The 23,742-nt window shown below is 38.2% G+C and overlaps 1 protein-coding gene across 1 annotated transcript in view; it reads left to right on the forward strand.

Moving 5' to 3' along the window:
* The first annotated feature begins 1,319 nt into the window (after nt 1–1,319).
* The window catches only part of LOC121854349, a 43,813-nt gene continuing 21,390 nt past the window's right edge, over nt 1,320–23,742 (forward strand). The window contains exons 1-2 of the mRNA XM_042348955.1: nt 1,320–1,752; nt 14,630–14,756. Coding sequence (XP_042204889.1) covers nt 1,719–1,752; nt 14,630–14,756 — 161 coding nt within the window. The 5' untranslated portion in view covers nt 1,320–1,718. The remainder of the gene's footprint in view (nt 1,753–14,629; nt 14,757–23,742) is intronic.

A 23,742-nucleotide genomic window follows, 5' to 3' on the forward strand; every position in this document is an offset into this window, starting at 1 on the left:
ATAAATTCTGTTCGACTTAATGTTAGTATCTCCCGTATCTCCTTTCTTCCTGTTCTTCCGTTTTCTTTGGTTCTCGTTTCTTTTTTTCTCCTGTCTTCACTTAAAGGAGAGCCTCCTTATAGCTCAGCTGTTTCACGTTTCGCAGCTTAGCTACCCTACACTCTTTCCTCCATTTGAGACACTCCTGGTCAGAGGAGTGAGGGCCTCCACAAACTGCATATTTCTTGATTTTTATCTTGCAGTCGGAATGTTGGTGTCCAGGGGACGCACATCTCGAGCATACGTCCTCTGTAGTCTTGCATAATTTAACTGGGTGACCATACCGCTGACACTTGAAACATTTGGTCGGTAGTGCCACGTAAGATTTGACTCAGACGGTGTCCCATCCCAGTGTCACGGTCGTTGGAAGATGGTGGAGAAATCCAACTACAGCTGAGGTGGATTTTCCGTCTGGTTTGTCTGCTCAGTTTAAGTCACACGATTACGTCGTCTCTTTCTTTTTCTATCATTTATTGTATTTCCTTCACTTCCATATGTTGTATTTCGGTGTGAGAAATGTCTCCCCACACAGCGTTGTAATCGTGGTTATTTTTCACCGTAATGGGGACGTCATTAATAACTTTAACAGTTTAAGTTGCTCAGTTCAGTCACCGAAGGCCGACGGACAAACCCACCTCTATACCTGAAGAAGTAAAAAAAACTTCTTCAGGACGAGGAGGCTTAACTTTTCTGGGGGTGTGGAGGATGAAGGGCTTTATTAAACAGTCACTAAACTCAATTGCTTATGATAGGAATTTTTTCTTCCAAATACAGTTAAATAAAATAAAAATCGATTTGCAGTTTATATTTTGTTTACGTTTTTTCTTCACACTCTGGTACCGACACAAACAACAGATAGAAACAACGACACACACTAGTAACAACAACAACAGCACACTAACAACACTAGCAACGCAGGTAAATAACAGCAGTAACAACAGTATACGAAACACACGCCAGTAACAGGAGATGCGAGATACATCATCAATAACATCTAAAACAACAGTAATAGTAACGTCAGTAGCAACAACAACACGCGCCAGTAACAGGTACAATATTCAAAGCAGTAACACACACTAACAACAACAACACGCAAGTAACGGGTAAAACAAACATAACAGTACCACACGCTTATAACAAAAACACACACATGCAACATCAGCATTACTAAGTACACATAGTAGCAAGAACAACAATCACCAGCACTGAGCCGGCGCGCCACTACAAGGTATAAAAGAATGTGGTGGCCACGATTCAGTCAGTCTCACCCCTGACGCCGCGTTTGTGTGATCTCCCGGACCCACCATCACCAAAACACTGTCCTCCTCGTCTTTCTGCTCTGAGTCGTGTTTACATATAGGCGATATATTCTTCTTAATCATTAATATCTATCAATACTTCCTGCTGGGAAAACTAGTTACCATAAACAGTGTATTTTTATTTGAATGAACTCTGTCTGTACACGCAAGCATCACGTGCACGCAATGTGAGTCAGGATTTCAAAACAAACGTTAGAGCGTTGTAAGGTACTGCAAATGTGAATATACTATAGTAGTATTATATCGTTTTAAAGTAATTATTAAGGGATTATAAAGATGATAACGGTGTAGTGTAAACGTGTAGGCCTGTGTTGATGTGTTAGTCCTTCATACCGTCACCTGACCTCCACAAACAAATATATGAAGTCGTTCCTTGTCCTCGTGTGTTTGATAGGTGAGTGTTGTAGACTCTTAACTTGGTGTGTATAATTCTTTACATTATGTTTGTAGAATTTTTATTGTTCATTGGTTTATTTACTTATGTCCATATTACATTGACTCATTTATTGATCTATTTTTCAGATAATCAGTTTGATAGTTTGGACAGAATTCATTTGCTTTCCAAAATCTGTTGGCCACGAATAGTCATCCCAATGTCTGCCTTTCCTGACCTAACTGACAATCTTTTTCGCTTGATGATGTTCATTCACCTCTTTTTTTCATGTTTTGAATATTGTCATTAATTTATTTGTTTATAAACTGTTTACTTGTTTATGTTAATGATTAACACTGTGAAAGTGGGTCTCATAGGCTGGGCGGTGTGACCCAGCACACTGATGACAATGCCATCAGTAAACGAGGAGACAGCATGGCCGGCACTGCACTGTACAGTCTTTCATTTTCAAAATGTAAATTGATGCACCTATTTTACAACAGGTTCTAATTAGTGTACCCTAATCAGGTTATACACATATGCAGGAATTAATCCAAACATACAGTTTTTACACCGAAATACAATATATACGCATCATAATTATTACTAAAATTAATTATCATCATTAAAGAGTTGTAATTATAATTTTTTTTTCAAAGGATTAAGACAGAAAATGTCACTTAAAGAGGATTGATTAGAAGTGAATTTCCCATTACTCCCACTCTTACTCCTCTTCCTGGACGTACAGTCGGGGTCAAACGTGTTGAACACTTAGCAATAACTGGCATCTCTTCTGAGTTATACATATATGATTGGGATATACTAATAACACTACTTGTCATCACATATTATGCCTGAACCACAAAATGGGATAAAACTCTCCATAATACCTCAAATCTTCGGGTACTTACATATGCCAAATACTGTCAAGTGTTCAAGACTTTTGACCCCGACTGTACATCTCCACCTCTGTCAGTAGCAACATCGATTTACTAAAGGCTAGAAGTCCAGTTCCCTTGACAATTATAACACTCAGGGTGTCAGCAGAAGTTAAACTCGGACCAACAGCGAGCGAGACAGGATGACCACCTCCGCTGGTCCCTGAGAGAGCCTCGGCGCCTTACTGGACGAATGGAATATATTAGATTTATTACCGAGGAGACCAGTTATTGGAGTCACTATGTGGGGTCGGTGGTGGAGGTTACCATACTATGTATAGACAGTGTGTGTGTGTGTGTGTGTGTGTGTGTGTGTGTGATCCCAAGTATGTGGATGTAAACACGTGTTTTTTAAGCATTTGCACATACTTTACCCGTTCATATATATATATATATATATATATATATATATATATATATATATATGCAGGGTAAAAATTTGCACTAACATACGCTTAAAAGTATAATAAAACAAAATACTATTCATAGGAATCTGTTGAACCATGTTACCAATTACTCTGCTGACAGACGTGACCTGTTGGGTGTGATAAACTGTTAAAATGTGAATTCCCTTTATATATAAATGTATTTTGTGACCTCACTTTTTAACTCACCACCTACTGATCTTGACCTACTGACCTTAACCATCTGCCCTCGACAGAAACTTGACCTATGACCTGTTGACAATAAAGTTAATAGTTGTTTTAAGTGTGTCATCATTCTCTTCAAACAAATGTGTAGAAAAAAATCATATAAATAAAACAATCTGAAACTGTAAAACATATTAAGAATAAATGATGTAAAAAATAATAAATGACATAACTAAAACACATGAAAATGCATGTATTGTAAAATACGCTCTATAAATAAACACACTGTAAAATATATTAGAAACTTAAAAAAAATGAGGCGAAAGATATTTTTTTTTAATTGTGAGCGAAATGTTCCTACTCAGCTAAATTACAAATTCTTTCTCGACTTCTTTTTGTTTTTGTCTCACTTTCAAGTTTTTTTTCTCGTATATTTTAAAACCTTTTCATCATTATATCTCGGGGGTGTGTGTATGTGTGTGTGTGTGTGTTTATCTTGTGCATGTTGAAATTGTGTATTTGTAACGCTCACATTTGCAAACACATACACACACACACACACACACACACACACACACACACACGCCTACACATACACAAACACCTACACGAATACACACCTACACACACACACACACACACACACACACACACACTACACGAATACATATATTACACACACACCTATACGAATACACACACACACACCTACACAGGTACACCTACACACACACACCTACACGAATACACACCTACACACACACACACATACACACACCTACACGAATACACACCTACACACACACACGCCTACACGAATACACACCTACACACACACACCTACACGAATACACACCTACACAAACCCACACACACCTCAGCCACACCACAATACACACTAGTAAGGCCCCTGACGCCAGCGGTACACAATCCCCTTACCACCTGAACACATCATCATCCTCCTCCTCCTCTTCCTCCTCCTCCTCATCATCATCATCATCAGCAAAACAGACTCACTATCGTCATGGCTCCATACTCACTAAAATGAGACTCTTAAAACACCGAGATATTTTTACCTTAATATAAAGGGAAATATTTGGTAGATTTAAATATATATATATATATATAATCATTTAAACCCATTCACTTCAATATTTTCAAAGACTGTTTATGACCTCACTTTATACACCTTATAACAGATTTTTGTCTAGATGGAGAGATAAAGATTTTTTTATGAATTATTATTAATATTTATGTGACTGAAAACTAAATAGATTCACACAAAGTGACCTATAGTGCCTGTTATTCTGTTTGGGGTCTAATAATTGGAGCTTAAGTAAGAGATGGCAGGAGTTACACTGCCACCTCTTACTAGTCCCCACATTACTGCTTATATCTTCGTCATTGATATTTATATATATATACTGTACGTGTGTTCAATGAAAGCTCAGATATAATGGGATCTCTCTCTCTCTCTCTCTCTCTCTCTCTCTCTCTCTCTCTCTCTCATACATATATACATACATACATGGTATTATACACCACCCTCCAGGTAAGGTCTTAAATCAATCTGTCTGTTACCGTGTTCTCCGACAAGACGCGTCACTAACCATTTATCTTCATGGACCAACCCTCGACCTGTGAATCGTGTAGTGCCCCGCCTCTCCCTCTCCTTCCAACCTTTTTCCTAAACAATTTCCATCCATCTCTCCCTCACCGACCCCCAGCTGGTGTCTTGCCATCAGTCTTCCGGGAATAGAGAAAATCACTCTTCAGCTGACCTTACATGACCCTTTGTTATGTATTGACCTGACCTTTTCAATTGACTCCCCCCCCCCAAAAGAAATAGAGGAAGCGGTCAAACTAACAAGTCACGGGCGTAATAACCGCAGCAGTTACCGGCCAGGAAATTAAATTAAGCACACATGCAGATACACAAGGTACTGTACTGTAGGCGAGAGATTCCTTTGTCAGATGCACAGGGGTACACAGACACTGGTTTTAGTTACTAATCCTAGAGCGTCACGTTAACACACCATTATGACTTTACGATTCAGATTTTCGAAATAAATAAAACCGATTGATACGACAGTCAGGGGGTCCATTATCGTTATGTACCGTACAGTGTGTCTCAGAAATACGCCTCAGAACTACGAATCGTATTTTCGAAACACCCTGTATATGTATCATCTGCATTTGTCTTCCGGCTATAAAATGAAAAGAAAAATAAGTCAAAGTGAAAAAATTGTCAGTTAATTAATATTGTGATGATTTGATATATGAAAAGATTTATCCAGCAATAATAATTGTTCAGTAAAAGGTTGAATGGCTTTATTATGCCTCATTTCATTCGTCTATTGGACCATAAAAACATGAAGGATTTATAATGGTAGATATTATACAGTTATGTAGTGTGTGTGTGTGTGTGTGTGTGTGTGTGTGTGTGTGTGTGTGTGTGTGTGTGTGTGTGTGTGTGTGTGTGTGTGTGTGTGTGTGTGTGTGTGTGTGTGTGTGTGTGTGTGACCAGCTTTGCCTGGTCTATTAAATTTGCCAATAATTCATTTCATTCGTTAGAAATTAAAAGTTCATAATTCTCAAAACGATTTATAAATATCTAATTATATCATTTTTTTTCGATTCCTTTCCTGTTAATAGTTTGTTTGTTATTAGAAAAGAAGAAACCACCATTACACATGTTAGGTACTACTGATAATGATGATGATGATGATGATGATGATGACAATAATAATAATAATATTAATAATAATAATAATAATAATAATAAATACTAATACTACTACTAATAATATAAGATTAAGTGAAACGTGGTGGGAGACAACCGTAGACTTTATCGCCTCGCTCGCACAAAAAATGGAGGGCGATATTATGGTAGATTATGTGTGACGTATCTCTCTCTCTCTTTCCATCTATATAACTCTATTAGCCTTCATTCTTTCTCTATATATGTTGCTCTGTCTTTTCTATCTCTATTGGCTGTTACTATAATAATAATAATAATAATAATAATAATAATAATAATAAACCAAATAATAATAATAATAATAATAATAATAATAATAAAACAATAGTAATAATAAAAATAATAATTATATCTAGACTTTACTTCATATCATAAAATTTTTCAACAACAATTCAAGTTTTGGTAAATGATAAATAGTTTACGTGCATATTTAATTACCAGGAGCACATAAACATTATATAAGCATTAACTATGTGCATATATGATTACTGTATAAATGAATATAAATAATGTATGAATGTATGATTTATGTCTGATTATAAATACCAGTCACAGGCCATAGACCGTCGCTTGGACACAACACCAAAGAAGATAGAGGGAGGAAGGAAGGGAGAGAGGGAGAGAGGAGGAAGAGAGGGAGAGAGGAGGAAGAGAGTGTCCCTGATGAAGATATACAACACTCTGGTTAATAGCCCATCAATTGTCAATCCTTTCAATGAGAGGCTGTTACGTCAGCTATAATGAACGGTGTGTTGGAGGGTGATGGAGGACGGAGCTACAGTGGGGAGATAGATACTGTGTTGGAGGGTGATGGAGGACGGAGCTACAGTGGGGAGATAGATACTGTGTTGGAGGGTGATGGAGGGGAGATAAACACTGTTGGTGAGTAAGGGAGAGGGAGAAGAGGGAGGGGAGAGGGAGAAGAGGGAGGGGAGAGGTGAACAAGGTAACATCGTAGAAGAAAAAAATATTTCAATTCTCAACAACAACAGGTTACATTTATACAGTGACAATACCTAATAGTACACGTCTATAACTTTGTGTAGTCGTTATTTAATTCATGTTGGTCTCAGGCTCAGAAGTAACCCCTGGTCCCATCTACATACCATCTTATAAGAATTTCTGTAGCCAGGAAACAAACTACGTCGATCAACACCTCAAAACATTCATAAGAGGTAAAGAAAGCGGAGTTAGGTTACGCTTTTATATTCAGGACGATAAATCTAACCACGAAATACAGAATGGTTGTTATCATAATCCTATTCGGTAAAGAGTTTAAAATCGTCGACGAACCCTTAGTCATCACTCTCGATAATAATAATAATAATAATAATAATAATAATAATAATAATAATAATAATAATAATAATAATAATAATAATAATAATAATAATAATAATAAACCAAATAATATTTACTTACCGAGATACACACGTTGCCTTTATTAATTTGCATATTACACACAAAATATAGGAAGAACTATTTAATATACTGTACATCATAATTGCTTAATGTAGCTAGGACTTCACCATGACGAGGGCCCATATGAGGTGGAGGCTTTGTGAGATAATTGAGTTTATTTGGGTTTCTCACCTCACTCTGGAACCCCATCAGATCCACTTTACGTCGGCAATATATGTAAAGAATAACACATACACACACACACACACACACTCCTCCTTGGCACACTCTACATACACTTTACTCACACTATTTTTGTATAAGTAACGAATATTCACATACATTAACATGCTTACAACACTCAACTCTCTCGTCTGTGTCTGTCTACATACATACATACATACATACATACATACATACTCACCCCAACTCTCACCATGAGTAATTAGATTTCTAACCAAGTCATATTCTGTGAGTGGCTGGACATGAAATCTGCCAAACCATATTGTCAGCGTCCACCCCTCACCTATCAAGACAACTGGAACAATAGTCTAAATCTGAGAGAAATTACCGAAAACTGGTGTAAATCTAAGAGAAATGTCTTAAAATTAGTGTAAACCTGAGAGAAATGTCCTAAAATTGGTGTAAATCTGAGAGAAATGTCCTAAAATTGGTGTAAATCTGAGAGAAATGTCCTAAAATTGGTGTAAATCTGAGAGAAATGTCCTAAAATTGGTGTAAATCTGAGAGGAATAAGACAAAAGAGAGAGAGAGAGAGAGAGAGAGAGAGAGAGAGAGAGAGAGAGAGAGAGAGAGAGAGAGAGAGATCATACAAAGTTGAGAGAAGAGAAGAAAGTGGGAGGGGGGATGGGAAAGCTTAAAAAAAATGATAATGGGAAGAAGTAAAGTAATGTGAGAGATATATAAGAGAAGGGAGAAGGAAGGGGAGAATACATAGAAGGGGAGAATATAAAGATAATTAAGTCCAGTGAATTAGTAGGGAGAAATAGGAAAGGATAAAGGTGAGATATAATATTAGTGACGGAATGGAGAGGAAACGGAGAGGAGAAAGAGAAGAGGAGATGAGAGTAACAAGTAGAAGAAGGAAAAAGAGAGGAGAGGGAAAAAGCGTAAGAAGTAAAAGGATATCAGAAGGAAAGGATAAAAAAGAAGAAAAATAAGAGAAGTCAAAAAATACGTAAAAGAGGAAACAAAAAATAAATAAAATCATTGAAGCATAAAAGAACAGGACAAAGACATAATTGAGCAGTTTCAACCACTGAACTCCAGACGACGGGATAGGAGGTGAGAACGTAAATAACAGCGTGAATAACAATGTGAAAAACAGCGTGAATAACAATGTGAATAACAGCGTACATAACATGTTTAGACGTGTCGGGACCAACTCCATTATACTCTCTATTCAATCGAACAAGTATTCGGAACCTGGTTGATATCGTTGGTGTTAGGTTAGGTTAGGTTGGTGTTAGGTTAGGTTGGTGTTATGTTAGGTTGGTGTTAGGTTAACTTACGTTGAATGAATAATAAAGGTTAAATAAAATCACACACAGACAGATGAGTAAGAGGGAAGGATGATGCATACATTAATGCTATTAATTAAAGGGAGAATAAAAAATAAACAGGGAGGGTAAAAATGGAGGAAGGGAGAAGGATGATCGTGAAGGGAGGGGGTGAAGGGGGAGGGGCGTTAAATTACAGTAGGAAGGGGAAAGAGGAGGATGGAAGGTATAGGGGGGAGGGAGGGATTACACAGGACCTTGAACAAAGCTTATAAAGGTATTGAGTTAACAAGGGGCAGGTGAAGGGGCAGGTGGATATTAAGTTTACCTGGGGAGTTCTACCGCTGAGATCTTACCTGTGGGATTAAGTAATGGAAATTCAGGAAAAGAAATGAAGAAAGGATTGACACTGATAAAAGGGGAAGGGACGGAGAGAGAATAAGGGAGAATTAATAAAGTAAGGAAGGGAGAGAAGCTGGAATAAAGGGAAGGAAAGAAGAAAGGAAGGAAGGGAAGGTGGGGGAGAGAATAAGACAGGAAAGGAAGGAAAGAGGAATAAGGGGAAAGAAAAATAAACTAAGGAAGGAAGGAAGGGAGGGAGAGAGGGAGAGGGGTAGAAGACCGTAAATACACTAAGAGGTGGGACACACACACACACACACACACACACACACACACACACACACACACACACACACACACACACACACGTCACCGTAACACGTATGGGAGAACAGGTAGGGAGGAGGAAGGGGTAGCGAGCCACATCCTCTCAGTGACTTCAATATGTTATGTGGTGAATGCCTTGGAAAAATACAATACATTATCCATTGAAAATAATAAATAATTAACCATAAAAAATAAAAATAAAATATCCATATTAGAAACGAAATACATTAACCCATTAAAAAAAGTCTCTGAAAGGATATCTATATGCAACAGAATTATGAATCCCAGTTCCCAATACGCGATCGTAACTTGCAACAACGTAGTTTGCCTTCCCAAAGATTTATCTGGTCAATTTGTCGGGGATTTGTTGTATAATCACGAGAGATTTTGACTTCCGCCACTGTGAGATGACTCCTTCTTTACCACAACTTTTACCTGTAGGATTTTCTATAACGAGGAATTCAGGTGAGTTTTCAAAGAGGAGAAGAATGGATAGTGACTGGGCAAAACTGTCTTAGCTACACCCTTACATAAACCACGACTCCAATACTCCTATACCCACCCAATATATCTATACCATTATACCAACAACACTAACTACATCTACGTCACTACACTCACGCCACTACACAGATCACTATATCCACACCACTACACCTGCATTGCTACACCCAAACCACTACACATATCACTACACCCACACAACTAAACTTACACCATTACACCAACAACACTCGGCCGACTCAATACACTTCACGCTATGCCAAACACTGCCTATGATAGACATTTTCAATCAATATAATGTCAGCCAATATAAGCCTCTCTGAAACTAGTCCCGGCACAGACTACTACCATCCAACTTACCTGGGATTACTGCCTGCCTTTTCAGGTCGACAAGGTATTAAATATCATGTTCGAAATCTTTTTATTAAGCTCATATTACAGCAAGAAAAAACTATTAATCATAGCACCAAAATAACACAACGGGGATATTAAAGGACTTATGAACAGTCTACATGTAATGAAAAAACCTGAGTTTGATTGATCGAACAAACTGTATGGTTATGTTTGTCTGTGTCATCCCTTAAGGACGTGTTTTCACGAGATTATTTTATTCATATTTAAGTAAGAACTTGAGTTTATATAATCTTACAAGTGCTCTGAAAGCTTCAGGAAGCAGACAAAGCTCTCTTGACAACGAGAACATGTGAGATATGAACACTTCCACAGGATCTCCTCGTTTAGTGTAATCCACCAGGAAACAAGCAACAGTTGAGAGAACAAATTGGGTCTTCCCATTACAGCGAAACAGCCCGAACATACACAAACTAGTTTATATACAGTGTATATATATATATATATATATATATATATATATATATATATATATATATATATATATATATATATATATATGCAAATCACTGTGAGCGCGTGATCTAGGTATATGTATTTCTCTTTAGTCTGTACTCACCCTGAAGATGTGAATTACACAAAAGCGCTTGGAACTTCGTGTTTTCTTCTTTCCTTGTATTATCATATATATATATATATATATATATATATATATATATATATATATATATATATATATATATATATATATATATATATATATATATATATATATATATATATTAATCACTTGTTAGGGATCACCTGAATATTAGGCACCCTAAATTATTTTCCAGACAATCAATCATCCTAACACTATTGCCTCTTAGTTCTTGTCTCACTTTATTGTTGTTGTTGTCAGTATTATTCTTTGTTTATTGTTTCTTTATTCATATATCTCTCACAAAGAAACAATTTTATCTAAAAAAAATCCGTATCAAATATATCCTTTGAGAAGTGAGATAAAAAAAAGATAAATTTATATAATTACTCTAAACTCTCATCAAAGTGAAAATACACATCAAGAAACTATCAGAAAAAAACACTAACAACACACTCTTTCGTGTTACAATTACAATATTAAATTTACAGTTTCTTCTGAATCAGCGTCAACGATTAATGTTTTTCTTTTCCTGACAAACATAATTGAGTGAAAGAGCGACACATTTTAAGTCTAAAAGGAACGCCCTGCCCTGACACCCTTCCTTGGCCTCCCCTCCTCCCCTCCTCCCCTCACCCTCACCCTCACCCTCCCCACCTGTAGCTGAGGAGGAGACAGGGGTAGAGGCATTCCTTTCATGTGTTATGAAGCGGTTGATCCCTTGCTGAGTGATGATGGAGAGCAGAGAGGGGAAGCTGTGAATGAAGAGTGTGAGGGCAGAGTGTGAGGGCAGAGTGTGAGGGCAGAGTGTGATATAGTGGATGAAGAATAATGGGATGGGCGAGATTGAGAGAAGGAAGCAAGGACAGAGACTAGAATGAGAGACAGGAAAAAGAGAATGATATATATATGAATACAGGAAGAGAGAACGAGAGAAAGAAAATGAAGATGAGGTATAACGGACGAGAGAGACAGAGGATAAAATATAATTAAAAAAGAAATAGGAAGAGAAAGTGAGTTAATAATAATAATAATAATAATAATAATAATAATAATAATAATAATAATAATAATAATAATAATAATAATAATAATAATAATAATAATAATAATAATAATAATAATAATAATAATAATAATAATAATAAGTGTAATTTTGGTGGGATTTAGTGACCCTCATCAGCTACTAAGCGAGAGAAGACTGGACAGGAATTTCGGTGCCTTTTTTTCTCCTCTCTTAATTTCGCTAATTTCATGTCCATTACCTGGCGCCTGGTGTAATTACTAACTTAATATCTAAAGTAAATCAACCCTGATAATCGACTTGGGGTACATGTGTGTGTGTGTGTGTGTGTGTGTGTGTGTGTGTGTGTGTGTGTGTGTGTGTGTGTGTGTGTGTGTGTGTGTGTGTGTAACTTCAACCTTCGTTTTCACTTCAGAAGTCAAAAAAAGACGAACACATTTTATCCAGTTTCATCTTCAAAGGTCAAATAAATATCCTGTAGAATTGGATGGTCAAAAACTTTTCTGGTTTCATTACAAAAAAGAAATTGTTTTTTTCGTTTTTCTTAGAAGAAATGGGTAGAAAGGAGGTGGCTTCGTGTAGGTCTGGCGAGTAATTGGTGTGGCGTTTAGGTGGTCTGGCGTATATAGGTGGTGTGGTGTGTAGGTATACTATCGTGTAGATAATATAAGGTGTAGCGGTGGGTGTAGGTTAGGTTGTGTAGAGTAAAAACAGAATCAGGTTTAGGTGGTGGTGTGAGCAGGAGGAGTTGAAAAATGAAATAAAGAAGGAAACGAAAACAAGATATATACTGAAGTCAACGAGATAACTTATAACAATGACTATCCACACAGCATCAACTTGAGGTTCCCATCACAACTTGGTAACTCACCCTCATTAGCCTTAACTTGTCGTAACTCAAACATTACCAGAGTTAAGGCGAGGAAGATTAGGCAAAAACTTATCTGGTGAGAAAAAAAAAGATTATCGTTTGTGGTGGCGAACAGATAAGAAAAATAAGTGAGGATATTTTCTTAGTGGGTTTTATTGACAATTAGACTCGATAAAATTAAAGTATTAACTGATGTGTAATTTATTTTGACACATATACAGTGATGAACTCTTGATACAATTATCCACTTTAACACAGTTAAACACATTGAACTACAGGTAACTAATATCTTACTTGTTTATTCATTAATCAGTTCTCTACGTCAACAAACAATGGTCGACCTACTTTCATAATCAGGTGATATTTCAGAAGTGTGACGCTCACTGTGGCGAGGTCTAGTATGGTGTGTCAGAGGTAACGTCATAACGCTGTGTATGACCTGAATATTTCCCACACAAGATTACTAATTAGTTCTTCCAGATAAGTTACGCCGACCATCGAACACATCAGTGTCTTCTGAGTGCCGTCTAAGATGCGAACATGTGTGTGTGTGTGTGTGTGTGTGTGTGTGTGTGTGTGTGTGTGTGTGTGTGTGTGTGTGTGTGTGTGTGTGTGTGTGTGTGTGTGTGTGTGTCTTAATGGCATTGTCCTGTATAACTCCCCACCAATGCCTCTCCCGGTGCAGTGAAATAACCACTCGAATGCAAGACATGTTGAAGAGCTTCCAGTGTCCAGAGGCCCAACAACTTCCCGTGACAGACGCCAAACTCCGCCAACAATAAAAAACATCATGACAGAATGTTATAAAGTTTCTAAAGTTAGTGACAGTCTCTCCCCCCTCCACTCCACTCCCTCACGCTGACTGGGAACTTGTTGACTGATCTGTTTTAAGTGCTGACATAACAATTGAAATTCTGATGACATTCTTTCAAGAAATTAAAAATAAAATTATCTGAAATATTTACTTTGTATTTGGTGTTTTACAATAATTGTTTTTGTTGTTTTGATGCTCATTTTCATTTATAGTATTTATTTTTTCTTCTAAATTTATGAACAGCGTTGATTAACTGTCAGGTGTTTAGCGATCAGTGCTACTTTTATAATTATAATGAATATTTCTATGAATTATTTTGCGTTACTAGTCACGAATTAAAATTATGAGTTAATATTATATTCCATACATAATTAGGTCATACAAAAACACATATTTTAATCTACAGTCTCCGAACAATTCTGACGACATTTAAACAACAATCTGTGTAACCTTAAGTATGAGCCAGTTAGTGTGTTCTGACCTTATAATAGAGTCTGTGATCTTTGGTCCAAGGTCGCCTAAAATCTATAATTATCTCAAACAAACTCAAACGTTTCACCCATCATCCAACTGTAATGGGAAGTCACACTAATTTACACCCAAATTATTCTCTCTACTAATCAATGTGTCTGTTTTCTTAATTTTCCCCACATTGTTTCACTTCCTCCAAATTGTTGTTTCCTTTTCATTGGGTCGAGTTTCCCTGACTGTATATTACCGTCACTCAGTCTATGTCACCATAAGTTTATCTTCATTAACCTTTACGAACATGTTATCTATTTCTGCTCTCATATGATCCTTTCTCCTTTCCCCAGGGGCGGGTCACGGCTTCACACAGTGTCCCAACAAGACGGAGCTGGACATTTGTTTGCAGCGGATCGTTCCTCTCATGCCCAAGAGAGGCCTCCCGTTCGACATGAAGGAACTTGTTACCATGTGCAAGTAAGTGTATGCGTGTGGGTGGTGAGTGGGAGGAGAGGATAGATTACTAGTGGTGAGTAGGAGGGGGAGGGTGAATGGGTGGTGGTGAGTGGGAGGGTGGATGGGTGGTGGTGAGTGGGAGGGTGGATGGGTGGTGGTGAGTGGGAGGTTGGATGGGTGGTGGTGAGTGGGAGGGGAGGATATGTGTTCAAAGTGGGCAGGTCTTTGAAGTAGAGGGAAGTTGTTTTGTGTTAAAAATACTAAAAGGAACACTAAACAAACCTTTGAAAACCTTACCTAACATTTCCTAGCTTGTAAAAATTTTAAGAATTGCTCTCGAGTTTATGGATCCCCCCCTAATCTGAACACCAAAAACAAAACCACCATCACATACTAAACACCGAAAAGACGAATGAGGTAAGCTTTACATAGTTTTAGGGTTTTTATGGGATACAAAAGGTTAGGTAATATTTTCAAAGGTCTGTTTGGCGTTCTTTTTAATATTTTAACCCGAAGCAACTTCCCTCTACTTCAAAGCCCTGCCCTCTTTGAACATCCGTGATTGTTGGTAATTGGGGGGGGGGGGTCATATCTCCATAACGGCTGACTTGCGACGGAAATGAAGGTCAGATTCGTTTGAAACAACACACAATGCACCAGGAAAACCTATTTTTGTTAGTAGTTTCCGTGTTGGTCCTAAAACGAATCTTTACTGGGATTTGTACACTTGTTTTACAGATACCCTTTGAAGAGATTCATACAATACGAAGCTTTTTGAGAATCTTGACCAAGGCTCGTTACCCCTCCCTAACCTGGTTCTCTAAATCCAATTTTCCTTGATGTAACGTCAGAGCCAGACAGGGCAACCAGGTCGCTATATAGGGAAGACAAGCCTCGGTATCTCGGCACCATCTTCACTGTCTGCTACCACCATCACCACCACCACTACTACTAGCACCATCACCACCACCACCAGTACTACTAGCACCATCACCACCACCATCACCACACAACCACCCACGATACCCTGGCCTGACATGTTAGGACCGTCAGTTAACACGTCACCAAATACCATTTTTCATTCTCAACAAATCAGTGACAGGACAGCGACCTCCCACGTTCAATATTTTTTTTCTCGTTCTCTCTCTTTCTTTATTTTGTTTTAAGCTTCGTTACGCAATTCCATATATTACTTTTCTGAGTGAATGACAAGTGTTATTTTCTTCTTTTGTGTCTAATTTTCATTCTTGGTTTATTATTATCTTGAGAAGCAGAGAAATAAAATCGTCTTCCTACACTTCTTCTTTCTTTCTTTCTTTCTTGTCGGGAACAATTAAATCTCGATCGAAAATCCTTTATTTCCAGGTTAATTAATATGAAACTTTCCAGACTCCAACTTTGGTCCAGAATTCCTCCACACTCAATCTATTTTTTTGTATGATTATTAATATTTTTAGTCTGACTTTATACGAACCATATAAGGTCAAAGTTCAAGCAGTTTGAAAACTCCATTAATTCGAAAGTCAAACATCATAAAACGTATATTCTGAGACGTTTTTGGGTCATATATCGAACAATAACGTTGAAACTTGACGCAAATATAAGTTCACTTTTTTCTAGATGTAAACAGTGATTCTTTTAAAGGTGTGAACTTGTGTATTTTGTTGAAGTGAAAAATCGTCTTAATTTTAGGGGGTTGTATCCATTAACCTAACCTAACCAGCTTACTGTACATGAGACTTTATAATTAACTCTAAATCACGATAAAAAAAGTCTTTGGCAGTTTTGACCCATAATTTCCGCTGTACTTAAACCAATTTACCTGGGATTCAGTACAAAGAGGCCTTGTTACAGCTGCCAAATAACATTTTAATAATTCCATAACCTTTTGTTAGGGTCAAAGTTCATTAAAATCATACGGGAATGAATATGGAGGGAGGAAAAGAATAGCAAATACCAATCCCTTATAAATATTGGTGTCTAAAACCTAATAAATGCAATATTTTGCTTTGTTTTGTATTTACTGTAAACGAAACAAATCTAACACTCAAAGCTCCTGTAACTAAAACCAAAATAAATATTCGTGTTTTTCTTCCTGACCCCCAGCAGACCCCATAACAGGTGCTCTTATGGCGACAGTAAGTATGGTCATCAGTCAGAGTATAGCTCCTGACGCGGTATAATGTGATCGACCTCCCACTCTCACAGGCCTCTTTCTCCAACCATAAATCTTGTTTTCTTTACCCAAATCCTACTTTACTGGCTGGGTGTAGGAAGGGTGTGGGGTGTGGAGAGGGTGTGGGTGTGTGGAGAGGGTGTGTGTAGGGTGGTGTGGGGTGTGGAGAGGGCGTGTGTAGGGTGGTGTGGAGAGGGTGTGTGTAGGGTGGTGTGGGGTGTGGAGAGGGTGTGTGTGGGGTGGTGTGTATGTGTAGGGTGTAGAGAGCGGGTATAGGATGAGTGGAGCGGAGTGGAGTGGGGTGGAGTGGGTGTAGGATGATGTGGAGAGGGTGGATGATGATAGGTTGTAGTGTAGAAGAGAGAGCAGAGGACATAGAAAGGTGATGTATCTGTTTTCAATAAGGTTTGATCATCACAGCAACATAAACCTTAGATAACGGGGTAGTGATGTTCCAAGAAGTAAAACGAACAACATCAAACACAGTCAGCTTTTTACTCCATTTAACTGATAAAGACAACCAATCAATATGTTGCCCCAGACTGTCAATACTCACGGAGATAACCTGTTAATAATTTCTAAAATACTCACTGTTTAAATCCAATTATGATGATGTTTTTTTTTCATGTTGTTTTAAAGCTCTGAGTTATGTTTGAAATTGATATAATGATACATCACAGTGTTTATTGTCACGTAATAAGTCAATGTCAAACTTCGATGCAATTTGTCATCATCTCTTACTAAGGCTGACATAAATCACAATGGTAAATTTTGAAAAGATTTTAAAGCTTGTTGCTGTTTTTTGGTCGCCGCATTATAGTCGATGAGGTTTCCTGCAACACACGGAACTAAATCACTTGACAACGTCCCATCAGGTGAAGATGAGTTATTGTGTTATATGAGGTAAATTTCGTTACAAGCGAGTCCGAATTAAATTTTTGACTCCCATTGAGTTTTGGTCTATCACCCTCTACCGTCATTATCATTAACGTCTGAGTCTCTGAGAATCTCGTCCCTGGTCACGTTTGGGGTCAACTACGATAAACGCTTAAGCCGTTGCCAGACCCGGTTGGTTGAGTGTGACGCACAGCTGGATCACGTTGTAGTGGTTGTGAAGTGCTCAACATCCTACAGTACAAGAGAGAAAGAAGTGAATCATGTGAATGTTACTAAACAAATGTAATATAGACTGCTGTGTTATTGCTGCTATTGCTGTAGATATTAGGAGTGCTTCTAAGACCCACCAGCTTGTGTCTTACGCTTGGAAAGTTTTCGTAAACACTATAATGACGTAGACTATTGTAAAGTTTTCTCGTTGGTTTCATATTTTTGGGGGGCACTTTTCGTCGCTCTAACGTGTACAAATTGTTGTGCAGAAATGAAATTGAGTTGACAGCGAGAATAATACAATCCACACTGTGTGTGTGTGTGTGTGTGTGTGTGTGTGTGTGTGTGTGTGTGTGTGTGTGTGTGTCTACAAAATACCTCGATACTGTATGATCAAGAAAAATAATAGTTTTCTATTGTTCTCGGTGATGGAAGGTATAGAAAATGCACACATGACACGCTGACCAAACTGTCATACAAAACGCAATATTGTTTCTCGTATATATCAATCTTTACATACAAAGTCACCTACACCTACATGTTATACGCTCCACATATATTGGATGTAGAAACTAAAAAACAAACAATATTTCCGGGTTGTTTTCGTAAGACTATATACAGCGGCTATATTCCAAGTTATAGTCATAGGATTGGCTCCATTATATAACCTTCCAACAGTAATATTATATATCATGGGATTTGTTACCTTTCGTTCTACCTGTAGCCTTAATTGCTCTCACCCATTCATGAAAATCCACGTGTGAGCCGTATGTGGCGTATGTGGGATGGTGAGTGGGGAGGAGAGGGTGGGGTGATGGTGAGTGTGGGTGGGGAGGAGAGGGTGGGTGATGGTGAGTGTGGGTGGGGAGGAGAGGGTGGGTGATGGTGAGTGTGGGTGGGGAGGAAAGGGTGGGTGATGGTGAGGTGGGTGGGGGAGGAGAGGGTGGGGTGATGGTGTGTGGGTGGGGAGGAGAGGGGGATGGTGAGTGTGGGTGGGGAGGAGAGGGTGGGGTGATGGTGAGTGTGGGTGTGGAGAAGAGGTGGGGTGATGGTGAGTGTGGGTGGGGGAGAGGGGTGGGGTGATGGTGAGTCTGGGTGTGGAGGAGAGGGTGGGTGATGGTGAGTGTGGGTGGGGAGGAGAGGGTGGGGTGATGGTGAGTATGGGTGGGGAGGAGAGGGTGGGTGATGGTGATACTTCTGTAGATACTCGAATTTGTAGTCAACAAGTGATTGACTACAGTAAACAGCATTGGAAGAACATGAGCTGAACAAATAACACCAATTTCACTCACTGTTAATAACATTCTATTTTAGGTTTATTGTTCCTGAGGGATGAGAAGTATTTAAGCCGGATACAATATTTATATAACCGAGGGAGGCAACCACATCAGGCTTCCCCCCTCCTTCTCGTTCTATCTCATCACCCTGCTCCTCCTCCTGTTCCTCTCACCTTCCCCTCTCCTACCCCCTCACACTTTTCGCTCCTCCCTCTCACCCCTTCACCTGTCTCTCCGCCTTCTCCTCCCCACTCACCCCCTCATCACCCCGCTCCCCTCTCCTCATGTCACAACAAAGTTTTCTCAATTTTTTTTACAGAGACCTTGTTAAAAAGTTCCTATCGGATCCTTGACAGTTGTATCTTGGACCAGGAGTCACGAAAAGTATTAATTTTACTCAACATAAAATGAATCTCACTTACGGATCTCTAGTAACATCAAGAGAATATTAATTTGTACTTAACAATACCTGAATACGTAGCTAGGAGAAGCATGCACTCACAACTAATTTAATCTATCTGTTTCGATTATTACCAAACGATAGAACTTGTAAACTGAACACATTACCAGGATTTCATGTCGCTTTGAATTCCACTTCATATTCTCTACAAACACACTATTTTTCTCACAGCAGTACTGACTAAAAGTAAGTATCAGCCTACTCTCCCTAAATGGCCAGACATCAGCACACGTATTACCAGCACAGCAGTCAACCCCACACGTCTGTAGCGGGTTTATATAAAGAGAAAATAATCATGTAACTCTCCTTATTTCATACCGTTGCCCAGAAAGATAAACTATACGATATTCCATTGAAGAAGACACCTTACTTAATTGATGTGAAATAGTGGAAGTCTCAAGTGGTTGTTTTTTCTCACCCAGACGCCAGGTAGATCTGTCAGTCGTCGGCCGGAGTCAGTTTCCTCCATTTGATGTCGATAAAGTTCGGCCTTCTCCTCTTCTTACGTCCAATGTAATTTTTACATCCAATGGCCCATCACCCTCAAGTACACCAATTCAAAACTCTCTCGATAATCTGGGCAGTCTGTACTAACTTCCACCTTGAATACTGGGCAGATAACTGTTCTCCGCCAATCAAGTGAGACATTTCCTTCTCCAGGGAAATGTTAAAAATATACGCTTCAGCTATGAGATACAATTGCCACATGTTGCTTTGAAAGTCTCCACTTGTAGCACATCATCTGTAACCTTTCCATTTGATTATTTTTCAGAGTAACTTTTCAATTCCCAAACTTACTTTTTTATATATGGGTCTTCACTTCCCTCCATTTCATCTCCCTCTATACTAATGCAGCCATGTTCTTCCCGCACGTTTAGTAATGTTTCAAGTTACACTCTCCATCGTTGCACTGTGTCCTCGGGTTCAGCCAAGATACAGTTGCCCTCGTTGTTCAGCAGTGAGACGGACGTAGGTGTTTCCCTGAACGTAATCCTCAGCCAGATTATAAAACACCTTCCCTGTTCATGGAATTTATTGTTATTGTTACAGGTAGACACAGGGGCACTCACTGATGTAGACATATTATTCCTGCTGTTTTATTTGAAAAGTAAACTGGAATTAACAATAAACTTGCATGAACAAATTAATAACAGGTGTTAATTTTTATAAATATATTTTTAATACAGGTGAGGAGGAGAATTTCATAATAGAAAACCATATTATTTTGTTGAGAGTTAAAACAGTGTATAACAACTGTCAGAGTTACAAACAAAACATATGTGGTATAGTTGTAACATTGTGTCGTTTAGTAGTTACAACAAAGCCAATGTTACTAAGAGTTGTAACAATGTAATAAGGGTTGTAACATTAAAAAAACTAACTTATTGTTAGTTTGTTAAAGACGAACAATCAACATAGTTACAGCAATAACAAATGTGTCTTTGTCGTAACACTGACTTGCTTCTCTGTCCCATGTGTCGTAGCTCCTGGTATAAAAGTTGTGTTGTGTGATAGTGGGAGGCACCTTCCTGTACACGGCTCAGGTGTCCAACTAGTCGATGACCAGATTACGAGGGAGGTTATTTGAGGTCATTATTGATGGTGTGTAGACAGACAGACACAGTGTGTGTGTGTGTGTGTGTGTGTGTGTGTGTGTAACTCCAGTGGTTCTCCTCACACAGTTCTCTTTGACCCGTCGCCACACAGTACGCTGGTTGATGGTCATCCGTTTTTATTTTTATCTACTCTCTCTCTCTCTCTCTTCATCTTTAGTCCCTCCACCCTCATTATTCTCACCCTGTTCTCTTCATACCTCCGCCACGCTCTAGCCTCCGCCCATCTCCCCCAGGAATGTTCTCAATGACAAATTCTGCTGAGGTAAATAACACCTTTGTGAGGACAGCCAAGCATAAGAGGACCTCCACCCACCCCGCGCAATTAACGCTTCAGGGATGTTTGAGATTACAATATGATTGTTGCTGAAAATAAAAATTACGTGGAGCAAAACTTTCTGAATTGTTGTGGTTAACAAAAGAAAAGGGAACAACATCATAGACGGTAAATGGATATCAGGAATTAATCCAGACGAGTGAAAAATTCTGGAGTTTGTGGGTGTTGGATGTGTGTCAAGTTGTGTTGTTGGTTAGGAAGGAATTTTATGTCGGTGAAGTAGAGTACGTGGAAAGGTGGGGTGGAAATAGAATGCTGAATGTTTATAATTTTATATGTTTGAGAATGATAATGGGTATTCACTTTACACTCTCAACATCACTACAGGGAGGTTGGTGGCTGGGAGAGGGGGAAATTACTCTACATGCTTAAGATTCAACGAGAAGTGAGGGAAATATTTGTTTAATTGGACCAAATTTTTGCTCTCTAGGGACTATGTTTACTGAGGCGTCGTCCATCGTTATTCTAGTTCACTCAAAGTTTCCTCTCAGGTTGGCTCCACATTGACAATGGATTACCATTGCAGTGCTTCTGGAGTACCATTGCAGTGCTTTTGGAGTAACTTTGGAGTGATTTGGAATGTCACAAACGACCAAATTAGGTCCAGTTTTCCTCCTAGTTCTGGTCAGCGAGCTCTCCAGAATTGTTTACCCATCTTTATTAAATTTACAGAGAACTTTGTTATAGTTGCCGTCACCAGAAATCTTCCAGACCTCAGCACAACTCTTGACCACCCAGGACACAAGACCAAGTTATTAAACATGATCCAGAACCCTCAGAAATGTTTCGTTCTTTTTATCTAATCATCACAAGGACCAGCAGACCCACACATGTTTAGCCCTGAACGATAAACTCCCCACCTTCAGAAGATTACGTGGAGTTACCTGGGGAAAATATCACACACAACAAGTCTGGTATTATTTATGTGGTATATTAAGCCAGGATTAGAGTGTGTAGTTATTGTACGACACTGACGAGCTCATACGAGAACTAAACACACTATCTATGAAGGTACAAACACGTATAAGTATACTAAAGAATACACATACAAGTTGGTAAAAATCCTCTTAATGTTCTGAAGGTACGATCGTTAGACAAGCTTTGTGTTCTCAGAGAAGTTTCAGCTAATTAGAGACACAAACACCTCCTACACACTTGAATTGCCACTCATAGACGCAGTTTACAAGGCTCACAATCTCTGCTCCCACCAACCAGCTGCAGAGTCGCTCATGTTATCACTGAGGTCTAGTTGTACTACAGAGGAGCGTTAAAGATAAATATTGACTCGTTGGGTGTGTGTGTGTGTGTTGACTTCATTATTTATGTCGTAAATTCTTGTGATGTGTGATCTTGTGAGTTTAATTTCCTAAACCATTATCTTATACATAGTGTTCTCCTGAGGTCTGGTGGTATAGTATCTGTACTTAATTTTCAGATAAAGTTAAACTATTATTATTATTATTATTATTATTATTATTAATAGTAGTAGTAGTAGTAGTAGTAGTAGTAGTAGTAGTAGTAGTAGTAATAAAAGTAGTATTATTGGTTATTGTAGTAATAATAACAGTAGTACATCACTATTAAGTACAAACACACTTCAGCAGTATGCAGTATCAAAAACAAATTAAACATAAATTATCCAATATTAAAAATATTCTAAATATTTTACCCTCTGAGGCTATACACAATATTACCTTATATATATATATATATATATATATATATATATATATATATATATATATATATATATATATATATATATATATATATATATATATATATATATATATATATATATATATAACCGTTTTTAAGAAGAAAGCGAGGTTTTATCAGTATCAAAATGTACAGTACTGTGCACATCATACCGTGATACTCTGCGAACGAGAACAAATTGGTTTAGGGAGTAAAAAAGTCTCTGGTGGATTTTCCATTTAAAGTTTGGTCACCACATTGAAATGTGGGATATTCCCTATTTTTCGTTGAAAGGATATATAGTTTTCATTCAACCAGTCCGTTATTATCACACACGGT

This window comes from Homarus americanus, unplaced genomic scaffold, assembly GCF_018991925.1.
Source record: "Homarus americanus isolate GMGI-L3 unplaced genomic scaffold, GMGI_Hamer_2.0 scaffold54443, whole genome shotgun sequence".
Classification (NCBI taxonomy): domain Eukaryota; kingdom Metazoa; phylum Arthropoda; class Malacostraca; order Decapoda; family Nephropidae; genus Homarus; species Homarus americanus.